This window comes from Microchirus variegatus (assembly GCF_963457635.1).
Source record: "Microchirus variegatus genome assembly, chromosome: 2".
NCBI lineage: Eukaryota > Metazoa > Chordata > Actinopteri > Pleuronectiformes > Soleidae > Microchirus > Microchirus variegatus.
Window position 1 is genome coordinate 14,851,658 of NC_139803.1, and position 19,231 is coordinate 14,870,888.

The following is a 19,231-nucleotide window of genomic DNA, read 5'->3' on the forward strand; positions in this document are numbered from 1 at the left end:
ATAACACAAGCTCCATGCTCCTTAGTGACAGCTAACGAATGATCCTTGCTTTGAGTGTTGAGCAATCTTGAAGTGAGATTCCATCTCTGCATTGCTCGCTCACTATTACAGAATAACTTGATTTATATTCGAGGTACTTAACTGGTCTGATTAGTTTTTCCTTTTCCTTTGCTGAGTCCAGTCTCAGCTGAGTCCAGCCTACCTCAGCTCAGATTCCTAAACGCGCCTCACACCACACAGGGGAGGTCTTTAAAGGTACTGCTGTAGTGACTTTTCTTTTCTTTCCTTTTTGTTTTTGTGTCACAACCATGTAGCTCCCGTAAACTCCGACTCAAACTCGTCCTCTTGGCAGTCTGACCTGTCCTCGCGGAGAGAAGGTTGATGCTCAGCCCCTCAAACAATGAGCATTCACTGAGGTCGCTGAGCTGTGCATGGGCCTTGTTTTCATTATTTCAATAATGGCAGCTGTTTTGAACTTTATTTTTTCGTTTTGTAGGCTTTTTTTTTTTTCATCTTTCACAGTGAACCAGTTTGACTGAATTATGTTGTTGTCATTACAAGCTATTGCGTCGTTCTCGTCATTTCTCTTTGCCGGTGGTTTACAGCACTTCTGTGCTGTTAACTTCCCCCTAAACTGTGTAGAGTGACCAGGCCCCATCACAACAACCACACCCCGCATTGTTCACTTCATCCTCCCGCTCTCTTCCAGCACGTAAAGCTTTAGAAAAATATTCTCCTTTACACATTGCCTGCATAATAATAAGGGATAATTTAACTGGAGTAAAGCCTCGGTGTTACAGTCCCAGGCGTCAGCTGAGGCTGTTCGCATTAGCAACAGATTAATAAAAGCTTGATGTGGTTATCCCATGATTTCAAAAACGATAATGAGTAAGAGCCTGAGGAATGTCTCTGTGATAATCAAACACTGGAAAGATGGGGGGAAAAATTCATCTTAGTCACAGTAACGATGCCAAAATAACCACTGAAAATCCCTTGTTATGTCATGTTCCTGCCTTTGAGTTTGCAGCACTTAAAGGAAGATCCACCTGAAAACACAAATAATACAGTATTGATTTTTTAACAAAAAAAAGACGGAATAAACAATCTGATGTTGTTTAAAAAAAAAAAAAAAAGAACTATCCACTTTAAGGTCCAGTGTGTAAGATTAAGGGAAATTTTCAGTTAAAAAAAACGCACCCGTGAACTATGGTACCTTCCCTCTCACTGCTATTTCCTTTTTTCTTCTTTCTTGGTTTATATATATTTTTGTTTGAAAACTCCAGTGGCATTTCAGTGTGGACGGATAAAAACTCAGACCCCTTTGGAAAAGATGACGCAGTTATCCGCGTACACTTCCTGATTGGTTATGAACAGCCACAACAACCATGTTAACACGATTAGTTTTGATTGGAATTTACAATTCCACCGTGACCCGCATGCTTTAGTGCAGCGTTGTCTAATTCTCCAGAAGTGGAAGCAGAAAGCAGGAAGTCGTGATCAGATCGACTGTACCCAAGAGTGGGTTTTAGTGTGTTTTTGTGGACAGTATTGTGTTTAAAAAAGGAGAAGGAAATCTTCAGCCTCCGTAAAGCAAGGCCGCGTTACAGCCGCGGCACGCCAGTCGCCGTTGCTGATCGCTTCCATTCTAATCAATGTGCGCATTCCCACCGGACGTGCGGCGCGTCTCAGCAGCGTCCCAGAAGCGGCTCGCCGCGCCGCAGAGCTAACGATTGGTAGCAGTTCTATTTTTGCCGCTGCCGCTGCTTAGTCGCACCGCGCTCAACAGAGCCGATCGCACCAGACAACAAACCCGACACAGAATCAAAGTAAAACACTTTTGGCCCCCCTTTCAAAATAAAACACAATACGTAGGTCATATAGCGTATCGCAACTTCACATCAACATTACGTCGCAGCTGGTGCTACCAGGTCAACAGTCAGTTGATCAGAGGGTCTCGGAGAGTCATAATGTACGACGAGAGACTGATTAGTGAAGTGGAGAAACATTAAATCCTCTATGACACCAGATCAACAGTTCTTCCACGTCTAAATGAAAGAAGCTGTTTTGTTGTTGTTTCCTTTATACACACAGTCTATCATGGGATCTCGCAAACTCGCGTCCTTTCAGGATTACCGCGTGATCTTCTGTGAATACCAATGGCTCCCAAGGCACCGCTGCGCTGCCGTAAGCAAAACCACGCCGCTGACTTTCGCTGCTGTAACGCGCCCAGTGGAAATCCGCCTTAAGGCTCCAAGTGACTATATATATATATATATATATATAGCAATTTGCTTATGGGGAGTCTATTCTATTTCTGTCGATTAACCCTCCTCAATATTACACACTGGACCTTTAAAGCATCTCTGTTGGATGGAAATTACTGTGCGTGATAAAAACAACAGCCTCATCAAAGATGGCTCTCATATACTTATCTTAACCACAGAGGTCTGCGTACATGAGTGTACCAAACTAAATAACCTGAGATCAGAGGAATAAGGAATTTTAGCGTGGACTTTCCCTTAAAGGCTGAGTGAAAATGTGAAAGGATTTTTTTTCTTCTCTCGCAGTCAGACTGCGGGTATGTTTGAGCTCAGCACGAGCAGCAGACTTAAGAACTTGTGGGTTGTTGTTGTTGTTGTTGTTTTTTTGTTTTTTGTAAAGTAACCAGTAGCACTTACTAAAGCCTTACATGTGCCTTATATTAGTCTCCAAAACACAGTGAGTCAGTAGCAAACAGTTCTGAGAAGAGAAACTTCAAGTTCCAGTTGATCCCGACTCTGCTGTGTTTTGATTACGATGATCATGACCTGGATGAATGAGAATCTACACAGACAATAGTGCCTTACTCTTTCAAACTGTTCAGAACCCTGAACCAGGAAACTCCCAACTCATTAAGCTCTTACCTGTCTAACCAAAGACACAAAATCTTGAATTATGGTGAACTTTGTTATGTTTTTTCTTCCTGCTTCCCCCCCCCCCCCCCCCGGTCCTTAAATCTCAAAGGGGATTGACGATGGACAGTCATACGGAAACCTCTCACCTTGCCTTTTCTCTTAATATTACCTCACTTTGATTGAATCAACACAGCGTCCTCCAGCTCGAGTATCCGAATTTCCTCGTGTTCATTTTCATGCCATAACTGTCTGTGAGATGGAAAAGACTGAATCACCAGCAGCACTTTGGTTTAAACTGATTTTATATTGGAGGGGAGGGGGCGATAAAATCTTATAGTATTAATTTAAAACAATCCCAAAATTGTCAGCATATTAAAAAAAACAAAACAAAAGCTGTGGGGAGTCTGACATGATTTCATCCACTTCAGACTCTTTCTCTTTGCGTTGTTTATGTCCTTGTTTTGTTCCGTTTTTGCAAGAATAATGAGCTGAAACTGCCTTTTTTCTTATAGAGTAACAGTCCCTCCAGAACTTTTAAGGGATGTGTCAAGTATATTTTGGATACTTTGTGTACAAAAAAGAGAACAAAAAAATAAAATAAACAGAAATGAAATAGTGTTGTATTTTATATATAATAGAACATTTCAATATAGTGACACGTCACTAATATATTTATTTACTAATATATTTATCCATTTTGTCCAGGTTTGAAAGAGTGGTTTCTGTATAGTGTGAATGTTCCTATATGGAAACTGACCAGTGCCATCACAGATCTATCAACCTGTCTTCATTCCAAGTATATGCAAATAAATTATTTTGAAGTAAAAAAAAAAAATGTGAATGCACATGTGTTGTCTTTCTGTGGAAGTCCAGTTAGGAATATTTTAATATGTTGTATTTAACAATTTGCACTGTTTATGTTGGAAAATTTGCTTTTAAAATAGTCAGATTTTTGTGTTCTCCAGGTGACATTCTGTATCAAAAGCATATAGACATCAATGGCTCCAACTCGTCTTACAAACAGCATTCACTTGTTTTAAAAGTATAACATTAGTTTTACAAAATAAGTCATAATGTTCTCTTGCTTAACCCCAAAAAAAAAATTTATGCAGTAAAATAGTGAGACCAACAGCCTTTTGACACTAACAGACACCTGGCAGTACATTTGTGTGTAGATTGCTGTTGACAAAGACTTTGCTTGACCTTCACTAATAGCTGTAACCTAACCAGCTGCAAGATGCCTTCCCTCTCCATGGACTATGACACCGCTTCTACTTCTAGAAGATTTCTCCGCAGGAAACTAAGATGCACATGTCAGAAGTGAACGTGGAGGTAAATGAATGTGGAAATGATAGTACGCTTCCATGTAACTACAATAACGGGCAAGAGCATGCTAACACGCGGCTAACTAGCACCAACGAAGCACCAAAGGCTTTGAATGGGGGGAAAAAAGCTAATTGCTAAATTTGGTACCAAACATTTTGCTCATTTTGTTGCGGTGCTGTTATTTGAAGTATTTCAGAATTACAGCCAGCTTTTTCACCTTCATTTTAAACTTTAAATAAAATTAGTGAAATAAAAAAGACTCATTAATTAGCCAGTGAGACCAGCTTGTGAAAATAGTAAAATAGAGTGCCTGATAAATTTGACTTTACTAACAGCTAATTATATGCCAACATTTTTATTTTTATTTTGGGGAGGGATACGGTTTTACTTATGATAAAAAGTCCCTGAATGTGAAAGTGTTTACTCTTTATGTGAGTTAAAAGTGTCCCGCTCACATGTATGTATGTATGTATGTACGCTAAATACGAAGATACTGCTAGCAGCTGCTTAGCTTAGCCACCTTAGCGTGTAGACTGGATAGATAGGAGGAAACAGCTCACCCGGCTCAATCAAAATGTAACACAACCCAATCGTTTCATATATGGGGGACCTACTTTTTAAAGATGACAAACTATTGCAATGGACGAAATATGTGTAATTTAAGACAAGAGCCATTTTTACTGTCATTTCGTTAAGACCTAATATTATTTTAAGTGGTTAACCAGGCATTTCGACAAGATACATTTATAATTATTAAAATATTAAGTAAAACGTTGGGGGGGGATAAGCTATTTGTTACCAACTTATTTGGCAACAAATACAACCTTCACCCAGCCCTGATCCAGTCTTTCAAATAACTGCTCTAAATGTAATAAATCATAATTACTGTGCAGATATGAGAGTGATGTCAATATACTCTAAATGTAAAAAATACCCCAAAATGAGTTAATATAATAATATTATACTGTATATTTAGAGCAGGATTTCTTGGTGTCCTACAATGGACAAACTAAAGACCTTTTTGAGTTTTAATAATAACTGACTTGACTCCATGTTTCTCAATTATACATGTCAAACAAATGAAAATGAGTTTCTTTATTTAGCTGTATGCAGTCTACGGACAGCTTCATGTTACACGTGGATGTTTTGCGCAGTATGATGTATGTTTGAGGCATGTATGACAGTGTGAGTGTGGTGCTGCAGGATCAGTATAAGTTTCTGGCCTGCCCCTCAGGTGTCAGCACAGTGAGGTTGCCTCGGGCGTCTTGGTCCTTCTCAATGGCCTCAAAGAGAGACTTGAAGTTTCCTGCTCCAAAGCCCTGGAGAGAGAACAGACACACACACACATGCAGATGGCTAATTACCCAGGGATCTACCTCCGTCTGTGCCGTTTGTTATGGCTCTGGGGATCTTCTCCCCACGTCTTCTGTTCTGGGTGCTCAACACTTTGATGTCGGAGCACAAACGGCAGACACATATTCTCACTGGGCTCAAACCTCCACTCTGATCTGACAGCAGAGCTGCACTCGGTGTCAGCTCGCAAATGAATCATGTAAATATTTTCATAGACTGTGAAAAGATCAAGTGTTGGCGGTTTTTCTCAGAGAGATTCTTTTGCTGTGGTTCGGATTCAGTTTCTCACTTTCATGCATTGTATCCACATCTGGAGACTTTCTTTCTGGAGAGTGACATGATGTGCGTGTTCTGACAAGTCGAATGGGCGCTGGGTGTTAGAAATGAAGTGCCACAGGGCGCAACACAATCCAAAGATCCCCCCTCACTGAGAAGCCTTTTAATCTGTATGTGTGATAGATTTACTGAGCTTTTACAAGTGGCCTGCTGTTGTAATGTTCACACTGGGTGGGAGCTTTTCTAAACAGGTGTTCAGGTGGCCTGAAAAACCACACCTCAGGCCTGAAAATCCCATCAGTTCTGCACTCAAAATAAGACATAAATGCAAAAAGCTTTTTCTCAGATTTCCAGCAAACTGTCTAACTCAGCAGTGGCGTTGCTGCAAGAAAGTATTGATACTTTTTACCTGATGCAAGAAGCAGGTGGCCCCCACATCATGTTTTTAACCACTTAAGAGGGGACTTGTCACAATGGGGCACAATGTCCAAAGGGTGGGCTGTGAGGGTATTGCAGGAGGGCCTTGAAAGGTCATTAAATATAAGCAGGGCCCGAAGTTAATGTTTTTGGCCACCAACCACTATGGTGGCCACATGTGCTGTCCCACGACAGTACATTTCTTCTGTACTAATGTCATAAACATGTCAGGAACCTTGCCGTCCATGCCGATTGACCACTTTGTGTTGCGTGTGTGGACCTCAGAGGATTTTCAGATTTTAAAGCTGCGACACGCTTAAGTTTGGGAATGGTTGGCCTAACTGGTCACTTACAAAGTGGTTGTTCCGCTGAATGACCTCCAGGAAAAGGGTTGGTCTGTCCTGCACGGGTTTAGTGAAGATTTGCAGAAGGTATCCCTTGTCATCGAAGTCAACTAAAATTTTTAGTTCCTTCAAAAAGAGAGAACACAGATTGTCTCTTGAGAGTTTCGAACACAACACAAAAACTGCAGTAGTTTTTGACATTTTCTTACCTGTAAACGGTCGAGGTCCTCCGCCACCTTGATCTTGGCTTTGCTGAGATTAGCCCGCAGGGTTTCGTAGTAGCTGTCAGGTGCTGAGAGGAACTCTATCCCTCGGGCTCGCAGGTTCACTACCTGTTTTAAGATGAAAACGCAAGAAGAAGAAGAAAGTGAGATGAAAGCTTGTCTTTAAATGTTGATTTAAGGAGAAAGATAAATCTGACTCACACTCTGGATAATGTTGGATGTGTTGAGGGCGATGTGTTGAACACCTGCTCCACCATTATAGTCCACATATTCCTGTGCAAAAGGAGACGTACAACATACAATGCAGTGAGGCTGAAGTAGCAACGGAAGGAAGGCACAAATACTTTTTCTGGTGCTTGAATATTTACTTTTTAGGCGGCTTTTTATTTTTTCTGCCTACACTCTAATAAGGGTTCCAAAAGTGTCCTTCTACAAGGGCTGAGGTTCTACCTGGAACCATTTGCTTGAAAGGGTTTTTCAAGGGTTCTTGGTAACACTACTGGTTCCAGTAAGGACCATTTTAATCCAGAGAACCCCTTAAAACCCCTTTCCTGAATAAAGGGTTTTAAAAGGGTTCTTGGTGGAACCCTCCAAAAGACACAAAACCTTATAAGGTTTATGGTTCTACTTAGCAGAATGTCTGTGTGTTCTACTCCTTATATTCACAACTGAATATTAATGACTGAAGAAATTGTCCTATTTACTTATGCTAGAATTTTTTTTCCAATTGACCAAGTTATCAAAAGATAAATCTTTACTTTTCACTTTTGCATTTAAATTATATTACACTTAATTTTACTTAAGACTTTGAACATGCACTTTTATTGTCTTTTAATACAAGTATCTATTCTCCTACTTTTGACATCTCTGCATCTGAAAACTGAAGTAAATCATGTGTAAGAATCACTCTTCAAGCATATCTTAAATAAAAAATGAGCTGATGTCACACCTGGATTTGCGAAATCTTCTTCCCCATGGCAGGTTCATTGATGGGCATCTTGATGGTCTCTTCATAGTTTGTGACCACGATGGACCTCAGTGAGCTGAACTCTGTGTGTATCTGCTTGTCATCTATGGACCAGAACCGGTGGAACAGCAAACACTTCAGGTACCTGGAATTTTGCAAAAACACCAACTGAGGATTTTTTGTTCCTCCTGCACATCTGCTGACCTGTAATGTTGTACAGGAACTATAGCGTTTTAATATCTGCACTAACATTTCACCCTGCAATAGAGGCGGAGTGTTTACTTGTCCTTTGGTCCTGTGTGTGTGTGTGTGTGTGTGTGTGTCCACTATGTCCATCCAGTGTGTACGTGCACTCAGTCAGCATTCTTACCAGTCTGTAATTGGCACCATTTGGTCATCTGGCTGGTTTCCCACAATGTGATCGATGAACTTCAAACCTGCGGGTGGACTATACAGAAAAGTAGAGAGACAAATTGAGAATCCCTGCTTCATACTGGTATGTATTGGAATCATCCTCTTATACTTTTTGTCCATTTTTATCTGCCACCATATAAAACATAGGTGTAAGTATATGTTCAGACACTGGTTTTACTTTGCAGACAACTGCTGTAAAGGAAAAATACATTTAAAAGAGCCATCCTGCTCCACCCTGGAGTAGCTAGAGCTTGACTAATATTATTGATACAAACGTAACAACCCAAACAACCCTAACCTAATCAGTTGCATTAATCATAGTTAATTCCACTAAACCAGTGTCACTCTTGTTTTATTTTTTCAAACATTAGAGGGCAGTGAAATCACAAAAGTGGTCAAGTATTAATTTGCACTTTTTTTTTGCAAGTGTGGTGATACTGAACTTTAATTACTTTTAAAAACCAAAATAAAACCAAATAACTTAAGCTTTCTAGATTTCTTTAATATGTTAACGACTAAGTAAAATCAATTTCTGGATTTTAGTTAATATAAAGTAACTAAAATCTAAAGGCAACTCAATCTCTTGATCATAGTTTAACAGTAATTAAAATAAAATCTAAAATCTATTTATAGTATGGATATCAATATTGGATAAATATACTGTACGTACAAATACATAAACATAGGTAGCTCTACATCGTTAGCCTCATAGCATAATTGCGTATAATTGTCATTTTTTTGGTAATTGTGATATCTGCCTAACTTTACCAATGTGCTTGCTAAAAAATATATTTTTTCTTGTTTTCCGAAAACGTTCAAATATGACTAAGGCAACTATGCTATTAGGCCTGTATTGAAAGTGTGAGTGAATGGGTGTGAATGTCAAAACTAAACTGTATAAAGCAACTTTGAGTGGTTGTCAAAACTTGGAAAGGACTATATAAAAATCATCATCATCTACTTTATATTAATTCTGGTGGGCCAGAATTACTTGAAGCTTTCAGGGTGTCATCTATATTTTATAAAATGTGTGTATAAATCTGTGTTTAAAAATAATAATACAAAAAATATATATAATCAATAAAGGTTGTTGCATTAAAAAAAACATGTTAGTGAGGAGACTCACAGCGTGGGTAACAGAGGATCCCTGAACATTGGCTCTTTGTAGCTGGGCAAGAAAACACCTTTGTATGGTCCCAGGTATTCGATGAGTGTGTGCGTTGTATCTCCATACTGGGGACAAAACATTGACACAACAATTACTCAATCTCCAGTTTCATGCGCGTATTTACACGAGGCCCCTCCGATGTGCGTCACTCGTCGCGTACCGTCTGAACCACAGCATACTTGACCCTCCCGTGCTGATCCTGCTCCACCCATGGTTCCCTCACAATCACGGCTCCTCGCTCTTTGGCTTTCTGTCAGCAGAGAGGGACACAGAGCTGGGATCAGTTTGGAAATGAAACAAGCATCAGTACAGTACAGTACAGTACAGTATAAGACTGTGTGTGCACTGCTCTTTGAAGCCCTCCAGTGGTTGAAAAGAGAATATATTTAACACTTTAATGATGCCGCTGTTGATCTCTCCTCTGAAGTCAGCTTTTTTGTAGGTCAACACAGAGAGAGAGAGAGATTATCCAAAACATCCAGTCTAACCCTGACTGAGCTGAGGAGTTCAAACACGCCCTTTGACACCAAGGTTGCTCTCGTTGTCACAACAAGAGCAAACATGCTGACTTTGTATGGCACTGATTTCAAAATTGAGACACGGTTTTCAACCAAGTCACAAAGTAATAGGTAATTTTTTCATTCAAATCACCAAAATCTGTGTTTCTTAATTCTACTACTGTAAACTACATGAACTAAATAACTTCCTGCCAGGTTTTGTCCCGTTAAAACAAACGATTTTTCAGAGTTACCTTGACTAAGAAGTCACAGTCCTCCACCTGGAAAGCGATGTCTTTGGCGCTGTCTCCGTGCCTCGTCAAATGCTCACCCATCACTGAGAGGAAATAAAGCCATGCAGGAATGTAAACATCACAGTATGTTTTTATGTTTTACACGTACTGTACGTTGAACTGTTAAGGAAGTACTCGCCTTCATTTCCAGGATTTAGTGGAGACTCGAATACAAATACAATCTGCGAGGAGAGAGAGAGATATTCAGCTGTAAATTCAATCTTTAGCGAGTGCTTACGTCACTAAATATGTCTGTACGTGACGTGCAGCTGCGTACCTTGTCCTGTCTGATGGCATGAGACACCATCTCTCGGCTGCCGGTCTCCAGACCCTTGAAGGCCAAAGCCTCAAAGCCGAGCTTATCGCAATAGAACGAAGCTGCCTGCAAAGTGTCGGTAAGCATCCATTTCTCAGGAATTGTGTTTGTGGGTAAAACAGAAATAATATGAAAGAAATTCCTGACATTTTTTAAAGACACGTAAGATTAGGGTTAGAAAACGACTTGATTTTTGACATTCGAGTCAGTATAAATGTTCTGAATTCATCATAATGAGGACGACACAGAAGAAAGTGTGGTTAATTCCAGCCTTCACCTGATTCTAATAGAAAATAATGAATTTCAATTCCTCGCATTGCTGTAATTGAGTAGGAGTCCTGACTGTCGTGCGATCACCAAATCGAGAAGCTGCAGGTATGAAAATAAGTAATTATTCTGCTATTTCACATTTAATATTATGTTTTTAAAATAAAGGCTATCTTCTCGCTGGAACAAACTACAACACTGTCTGAAACTGAAAAATCTGGTTTTATGGGACACTTAATGTGTTTATTTCGTTTTAAATAATTGGAGGCAGAAGCATAATACGGCTGTAGAATTGATTTTATTGAATAATATGCTGATCATGTGATCATTTTATATTGCACTCTGTATATTTTAAAGCTGGCATAGAGTGGTCCTATCGCATATATGTGAGTTATGGAGGTCTACTTGCATACATTAACTTGTTTTTATGGTCAAATACCTCCTTGTCGCTGTAAATCAGCCGATAGAAATCTCTCCTCACTGAAGCTCTCGTCAGTCGCGCTGTTTCAGACTGAAATCTCACACCCAGAAGACAGACTGTGTTGTGATTGGCCAGCTAACGACGGCTTTCTCAACTGTCTTGTGATTGGCCAATACCTGGAAGTGAAGTAATCAGTACACCAGCTCTCAGAAGCGCGGCTCCACCTCTGGTACAGTGGATGCACTGCTACTCATTATCAAAACATTTTAACAATGTTTAAAAATAGCTTCGTCACAACTCCCCACCGCAGTCCCTTTTACGCCTTTGACCCGGAGTCAGACCCAGAGAAGTAGAATACACTGTCGCCCCTGAAACACCTCCACAACGGACGTTCTTCTTCTACGGTTCAATGTACGCAACCGGATGTGCTCGGACTAGTACCCGGAGCAGGAGGTAACCGGAACGGGTTCCTTCAGAGATCTTGTTGAGCCCGAGATTACAATAAAACACAGCGTTCTCAGCAGTGGCTGAACTGTTTGTTTTGAAACTTCAGGGCTTCATAAACAGAAAAAAATGAATTGCAAACTAAAAGAGTTAATACTTCCTTTCTATGGGACCTTTAAGTCTTTTTTTATGTAGATGGTTTTAATCTCAATTAGTTTTTATTCCTGGTTTAATAAAATGTATAACAGTAATATCGAAGATGTGAGGATTATTCTCTAAATAAATCATCAAAGGTGAACTTTCCTTGTTTTGGACAAACAAACACCTTCAAACCCTTCAATATATGACAAGAAGTTCATGATTGAACACTGGTTCACATGGTTGAGCTTTAAAATACAGACACTAATATCAAATCTAAGTTCTATAAATCCATGAAGAGAATAATTTCTAACAACCATTTTATTCTCTAATTAATAATCCAAAAACTGTGTCATTGAAAAACGTTTTATCAGGTGCTGAGATCACGACAAGGCCATTGATATCTAACAAGGTTTAACTTTTAATCCCGTGTCAGTGTTTGCTTACTGACCTGTTTGGCATTGCCGACCCAGAAAGTGATGTGGTGAAACCTGACAAACTTTCCTCTTGCATGCTAAAAGATGAAAAATACAACAGAAAAAAAAGGAATATAATTATGTGAAAAAATAGTCATGAGATCGTGACATGCATAGACATTTTGAGGAATCGTTCATTCAGGAATTCTCCAGCAGAACAAACAACTGTTACTCATTAAACTGCCACCACGCGCTCAAAACTTCTGTTAGAAAACGATCATTACAGGCTGTTTTTAATCTCACCTTCTCGCCTTTATCTGTGTAGCTCGTCTGAAAAGAAAGAAAATCACATTGAAAGTCATTAAAAACCCATCAGTAAGTGCTGCAGCTAACCTGTAGTCGATAGATCTCATATTTCTAACGCAACTTAATTATCCACTGAAGAGCCCGTCGCCTCTCCTGTGAAAACATCGAACATCCCAGACATCTGAGGACACCTGCTCCTCGGTAATCATGAGGTCTCTTACCATGCTGTGATTATGGATGAGCCACAGTCCAGAGGAAAAACAGAAATGCAAATCAGTGTCTGGTCTGAAAGCACGCAGATAAGTACTGGCCAGATGATCAGCTGTGATAGGTCCTTTGGTATCTACACCCACCTGAACCACCTCCTCGCCTCCTGCTGGAGACGCTCCACGGCAGTGTTTTCTGTCTGTGCTCCAGTGTTTAATCAGTGCAACATTTAGTTTAAGTAAATTATCACTTTAAAACTGGCCTGAGTAGACAAACCAGCCAGAGCATGCATTGAGCCGAACCCAGGAGTCTGCAACCTTTAGAGTGAAAAGAGTAATTTTTGTCCTTTCTCCACCCAAATAAAAAAAAATTTGACCCTTAAAATTAAGATAATATCATGTATGACGTTGTTTTTATACATATATACCATATTTAAAGAACTCCAAAAAGGAAACTCTTGACATTTCATTGCTGATTATACCCAACCTCTTATACAGTGTAGAAAAAATACTATTAAATTAAATAAAACCACCAGCATAAGTACGTGGATCAAAGATGGACAGGACTCCAAATGTGTGCTTCTTCATGGACACATTACTTAACTTAAAGGGACACTGTGTAGTATTTATGGGTTTATATAACCCAAAATCCACTTTTGTATACATATTATGTGCTCCTACATTGTCTAGTCGCTGTATAATAGTTTTTGTTTCATTTTCGTCGTGTTTCAAAAAGTCATGTAAAATAATATGGTCGCGGGCCGCGGTTGCATAGCCAATGTTAGCAGCGAGACGCCATGTTTCTACCGGAGCCGGTAAGGACAAACACAAGAGAACAAATCAAGCGTCGCTTTACTTGTAGCGGAAGTCCCGCCTCCTCTCTCTCCGCTTCGTCTGCTACGGCCGCGGTAGCTCGTCCTCTCCCTCGCCTCACGAACCTCATCTGCTGACACAGAGAAAGACGACGAGGACGACATTTGACCGGCTGCGGACACCTTAGCGCTCAGGGAAGGGAGGGGGTGAGCAGAGGAGCAGTTCTTTGTTGTAAATTTCAGCCTCTCCTCTAGATGTCACTATAAACTACTTACTTCACCTTTAAGTGTCGGGAATGGCTTTCGGGGAGGATTTTCAATATCGTGTTTCATGCACAAAATATAAAAACACTTTTATTCACGCCTTCAAGTTGAAAAACATGGAAATGAAATAATAATAAACACATTGTCTTTTCTTCAAAGCTACAGGAGGAGCCACATGAGGCTGCAGACCCTGGCCAAGAGCGTCATCTTTTCTTGTATCCAAATTCCACCGTAGTTCGCTGACAGGTTTGGGAAAGGGACAGGAGTTCTTCGTTAGTTACAGTCTCATCATTACATGTCACTTATTCTCACATACTAGACCTTTAAAGCTGCATTATGCAACTTTGAAGTGTAAATAAATGTCTGCCACAGCAGAGCATGGTTTATTTTAGAGTGATTTGTTTTACGTGACAACTGATGAAAGGGAAGCATAACAGCTATGCTAGCAAAGCAGCAAACTCTAGGTTAAGTATGTATCCCTAGTTCTCTGAAATATGAGTGAGGCAGTGAGATACCGAAGGTTTTGAAAGAGAATGATAGAAATATGGACCTAGATTCATGCTTTCAGAAAGAAAATAACAAATAACTCTAGTTTTTGAAGTATTACTGTCTTCTCAAATTAACATATATAAAGTAAATTTTTTATATATATAACAGAGACATACTTAGGTATATAAACCAATATGCTGGCTCCATAGAGCCAAATTTGTATTTAATTATTTAATTATTTTTGTAAAATACTGAATGTATGATTATTATTATTAGTAGTAGTAATAGTAGCAGAGTTCAGGAGAATACAACTCATCAGATAAGTCAAGACTCATCCCTATGTGTCTGGTTCCTGGCATCCACCACTAGGGGGTGCACCGTGGTCTGATGAGCAGAAGTAGAAATAGCTGTAAGAACATTATGTACAGACACAGAACTATAAATCTGTTGATGAACTATACTTTTCCATTTTTCAATATGTGTGATACATTTCATTAAAAGGCTTTTAAGCTGAGGTTTGACATGAGGATTCACATTAATTTAAATGAAATAATATTAAGTGCATGCTTGTGTGAGTTTCATCATCTTAATGTACCCTGTGAACCCCATTACAAAACAGTCTGATAACCCCTTTTCAGGTTAGACAAACATTCACATTAGGGGTTTCATATTTCTCCTTCTTTGACTTACAGTGGGGGAAATGCCACAGGATGGGGGACAAACACGGGGGAGCAGCGTGAGCCGCTGTGTGGCAGCTGACTGGTGTTGGTTGGAGAGCACATTAGGTCAGCTGCAGGCTCTCACAGTCAAAGCAGATGAGCACAAATAGTCTGTGCCCCCCAGCTACAGCTAAGTGAAATGCACAGACACGTCATGTTTGTGTACTGTATGTATCTATGTATATATGCAGTTCACTGTCTGTGTGAGCGATGCAAACTTTTTAAGCTCAATATAATCCGTGATCAGATGGGGGATGCAGCTGTTTGTTGCTGTATTATCCTTATAATGTATTGTTGTTGTTATTATTACAAAGAAACATATTGTCACTAATAATAATATTTGCTTATTTGATTTTTGTCACTCTTTGGCCTTGCTTGTGATTAAATGAATTGTGGATTTGTCTTGGATTGAAAAGCTAATAAAAAATAATTGTGTCTTTTGTTTCAGATTGGACACTGTGGGTTCAATGAAAAAAGGAATTTGAAAAATGACCATGTGAGTATGAGGTGTGTTTGAGCCATTAAAACACATTTATATTGGCTGACCTTTGAACTCTGACAGCACATTTATTTTATTGACATACAACAAAACATATGAAACAAAAAGAGTGAACCATACATTTACATATACATGTATGAAAAAAATGTATATAAATGTTTCAAATATAATATAATTTTAGATTTCACAGTTGTTGACTTCCAGAAATACTCTTTCTCTTTCAGCTTTTAAACATGCTGGGGAAATATTATGCACACATTGTCCTTTTGCTCTGACCTTTAAAAACCTAGCAATATCTATTTCCCCTTTTTTAACTTCTCTGTTTTATATTTGTTTGAAAACTGAAACTGAACATGTGTTTTTGTTGCCTGTCAATCACCACAGACTGGCACACAACGGGCACGGCTTTACGTGCGGGTTCACAATACCGAGGCTTGTGTACGTGTGTGTCCGGTTTGTGCCGCGCTGTGATTTTCTATTGGTGCTCATCGGCGGCTTGTTGTCTCGTGATTGGCTCGGCTGTGGGTGTGTGCGCGACATTTGCTCGACTGTCGTGCTCGCCCATTGGCCGGAACTCAGTTTTATAACGCTACTGGTCGAGGGTGCTCGGTTTACTCGATGACGATTGGCCGACGCTGTAGTCATCACACAGGAATGCGGAAGTCGTGTAGTCTACTGAGTCACCGTTGTGTCAGCTGATTCTTTCTGAGTGAGTAACTCGATGTAATGTTTTTTTCAAATTTAGATAACTTGTCAATGATGTGTTGTGTGTGACATGTTCTCGGGCTGACAGACGTGTCTGCGGCGTGTGTTCCCTGAGGCGTTTTGTCGTTCTTTCTGCTGGAAAGTGGCCGAATATTACACACCAGTCTCTGGTAGTGGTGCTATCCGGGAGCTAGCATGATGCTAATATTAGCAAACAGTGCTCACACACGCACGCACACACACTTTCGGTTTGTGAGCCTGCCACCTATCACAGGACCAGTGTGTGTTTGCGGCTATCAACCACTTTCACTTTCGCCATAAACTTCTCCAGTGTGGTCACTCGTGATCACCTGTTGTGTTGTCACGAGTCAAACAGCGTCTGTCGTTCACACCTTATAACAGTCAGCTGTAGGCGGGGATGCTGGAAATTTGTTAATCGGTGTAGTCGGGTTTCCCCCCCTTTTTTTTGACGGAGGGAAATTACATTTTATCACGTGCTGGATTGGAAATGTATTTTATACTCATGAGAAAAAGGAAGTGGTTAAATCTTTATTCACTGGGAATGTAGTGAGTTGGATTCTAATATCCACAGTTTATATTACACCCTCTAAAGTGATCTTTAAGTGCAGTGTGGTTGTGTGAGGTTACACACTGTAAGTAGTAACTTTGTCAAATGCAGCCAGCGCACTACAGTCACTGAAAAGCAGTCTCATGGATACTCGCTGTTATGGAAAACAAGGAAAAACACCTTTTTAAATGTCTAGTGCACATATGTCAAACTCAAGGCCCAGGGCCCAGATGTGGCCCGCCATGTAATTTTATGTGGCCCACGAGTGATTAATTTGTCTTAAAAATCTGTGTTAAAATAGGTCTATGCTATGTCGTGCGTTGACCATCATTGACGGCATCACTATCGCGGACCGGGTTACATCTATAATGTATCATATTTGTAACTTGAGTAAGTAATAAATGCAGAAGGTTATTTTGCAATATGTTACGGAGTAGTTACCTGTATTTTACATTATATTTGGTTACGTTTAGTTACATTTATTCTCTATGACGTTTACATCTGGCCCTTTGAGGGTATGCTGATGTGGCCCGCAGTGAAAATGAGTTTGACGCCACGTCTAGTGCATAAGAAGGGTTTAATTTCTTAATAATCCTGCAACGGGCCTTGCTTCATGGAGGCTGACATATTGGTCCACCATGTTACTACCATGTTAGCAACCCAATCATGCATTTCTAATGTTAAAGCAAAAGCTAACTATGCGAGTGTAGGCATATGGCCTTACCCTCTATAAGTTTGATGCATAAACCAATGAAGAAGAGGAGGAGTTAGCAGAGCTTGTAGGAGATTAGAGAAGGGAATGAATGTGTTTAAATTAATTCTGGTATGTTAAGGCCACTGTTATTCCCTGATATAACTGATATAGGAGGAGATCGGTTTGTTGCTCTTTGACACTAATTTTTACACACTGTGACTGTAGTATGTCAGCCACTTTATTTCGCTATTAGACAGCCTTTTCATTATCAGGAGTGCCAACTTTTAAGAAAACCTTGGAGTGAGACATCGTAGGCTATAGTAATATTTTATACATCCCAAGCTTATTAATGCTTTACACAATATGCTTTATGTATTAATCATGCTTAATACTCGTAATGCTTTATATAATAAAAAGGTAAACAATAACAACATCTTTGAGATGAAATCCTACGACCTTCCCGTAGTAAGTCCGTCTACTTAACCACTGAGCTACCACTTTTGAATAGGTGTCAGAAGAATATTTTGGATGTATTGGCTCAACCAGAGACAGTTTGATATTGTACTCCTCATCGTCTCTACAGGCATAACTTATCACAAGTGGCTTTTCTCTGGCTCAACAGATTAGAACACAGATAAACTAAGGTTTCGGATATTTTCAGAACCGTTTTCAACCCTGATGTACTTGAGCATGACAAATCGGAGGTGTGGTGTGAGAGCGTGAGACGTCAGTCAGATGCGTGTGTCTCACGGCCAATGCGTGAGAGTTGGCAGCAGTGCATTATGATTGTTGATGAGAGATTGATGTGGTTAAGTTTATGAGAAAATAATGCTGGGCACTATATGTAAGACCAGCATATGAAATGTTAAAAATAAACATTACACATTTTGTGGATTAGAATTACAAAGATATTTTTTTGGTTTCCATCCACTAGATAGTGCCAAGTGCTCACTCTCACTAGAGCTGTTATATGTTGAGTATATTGCAATATATGATATCGTATTGTGACTTGTAGATCGCATCATGATTCCTACCCCTAACTGATACTGACAGAAGTCACTGAGTTATCAAATTATGACGTTAAATTATGAGATAAGGTAGACCTCAGTCTCTCAATGGGGGCATTTACAGTGTAACAGCAGCAAAGACAGTAAATACAAAGGTCATAAATAATAAACAATATTGAAAAATATCTTGATATTTACAGTATATACAGGATGGTAGATGTAACTCAGCTTGCCGGTTGGTCTTCTAACCAGAGAGTCAGATGTTTGATCCCCTGCTCCTGAAGTCCACATGCTGATGTTTCCTTGGGCAAGACACTGAACTCCATATTACCCCTGATAGTTGTGCTGGCAGAGTGTGAATACTGTGTGACAGGGAAAAAAAAGCTGCATATAAATGCACTGAATTTTCAGAGTTGAAGAGTGAAGGCGAAGAAAAAAAAAAAATATAATAAAAAATATAATTATAGGATAAAGTGCAGCGTTGTCGTCAAGATTAGAAACAAATGAGCATTTAGCATTAAAATTGAGAGCAATTAACCTTTTAATGAACATGTGTTATGTACAGAACACAGCAGTCACAACAACGATATGTGTGAAGACAGGATCTGACATGCTTAAGCATGCATAACAATACTGAGGAGGGTGTGGTATAGGTACCTAGTATTAATAGAATAAATCTCTCCACTCACACACCTTACTGTGTGTGGAATTTCAGTTTTGATTTCTTGACAAGGTGACAACACAGATGCTGTGGCCTTTGTTCTGTTTTGTTTTCTCAGTCATTTCC

The 19,231-nt window shown here is 39.7% G+C and overlaps 2 protein-coding genes across 2 annotated transcripts in view; one reads left to right on the forward strand and one right to left on the reverse strand.

The window, feature by feature from the left end:
- Window positions 1–5,425: 5,425 nt before the first annotated feature.
- Window positions 5,426–12,705, reverse strand: hpda (4-hydroxyphenylpyruvate dioxygenase a; the record flags this gene model as incomplete). The annotated part of the gene is made up of 14 exons (XM_083910570.1): window positions 5,426–5,539; window positions 6,620–6,736; window positions 6,820–6,942; window positions 7,036–7,107; window positions 7,784–7,946; window positions 8,172–8,249; window positions 9,342–9,448; window positions 9,544–9,633; window positions 10,135–10,217; window positions 10,313–10,355; window positions 10,451–10,555; window positions 12,211–12,273; window positions 12,479–12,505; window positions 12,652–12,705. The coding sequence occupies 14 exons, from the start codon at window positions 12,703–12,705 to the stop codon at window positions 5,426–5,428; spliced, it is 1,239 nt and encodes a 412-aa protein (XP_083766696.1).
- A 3,364-nt stretch (window positions 12,706–16,069) lies between these two features.
- Window positions 16,070–19,231, forward strand: part of mtmr4 (myotubularin related protein 4) — a 50,287-nt gene continuing 47,125 nt past the window's right edge. Inside the window, exon 1 of the mRNA XM_083904071.1 lies at window positions 16,070–16,179. The gene's annotated coding sequence lies outside the window, so the exon portion shown is untranslated. The remainder of the gene's footprint in view (window positions 16,180–19,231) is intronic.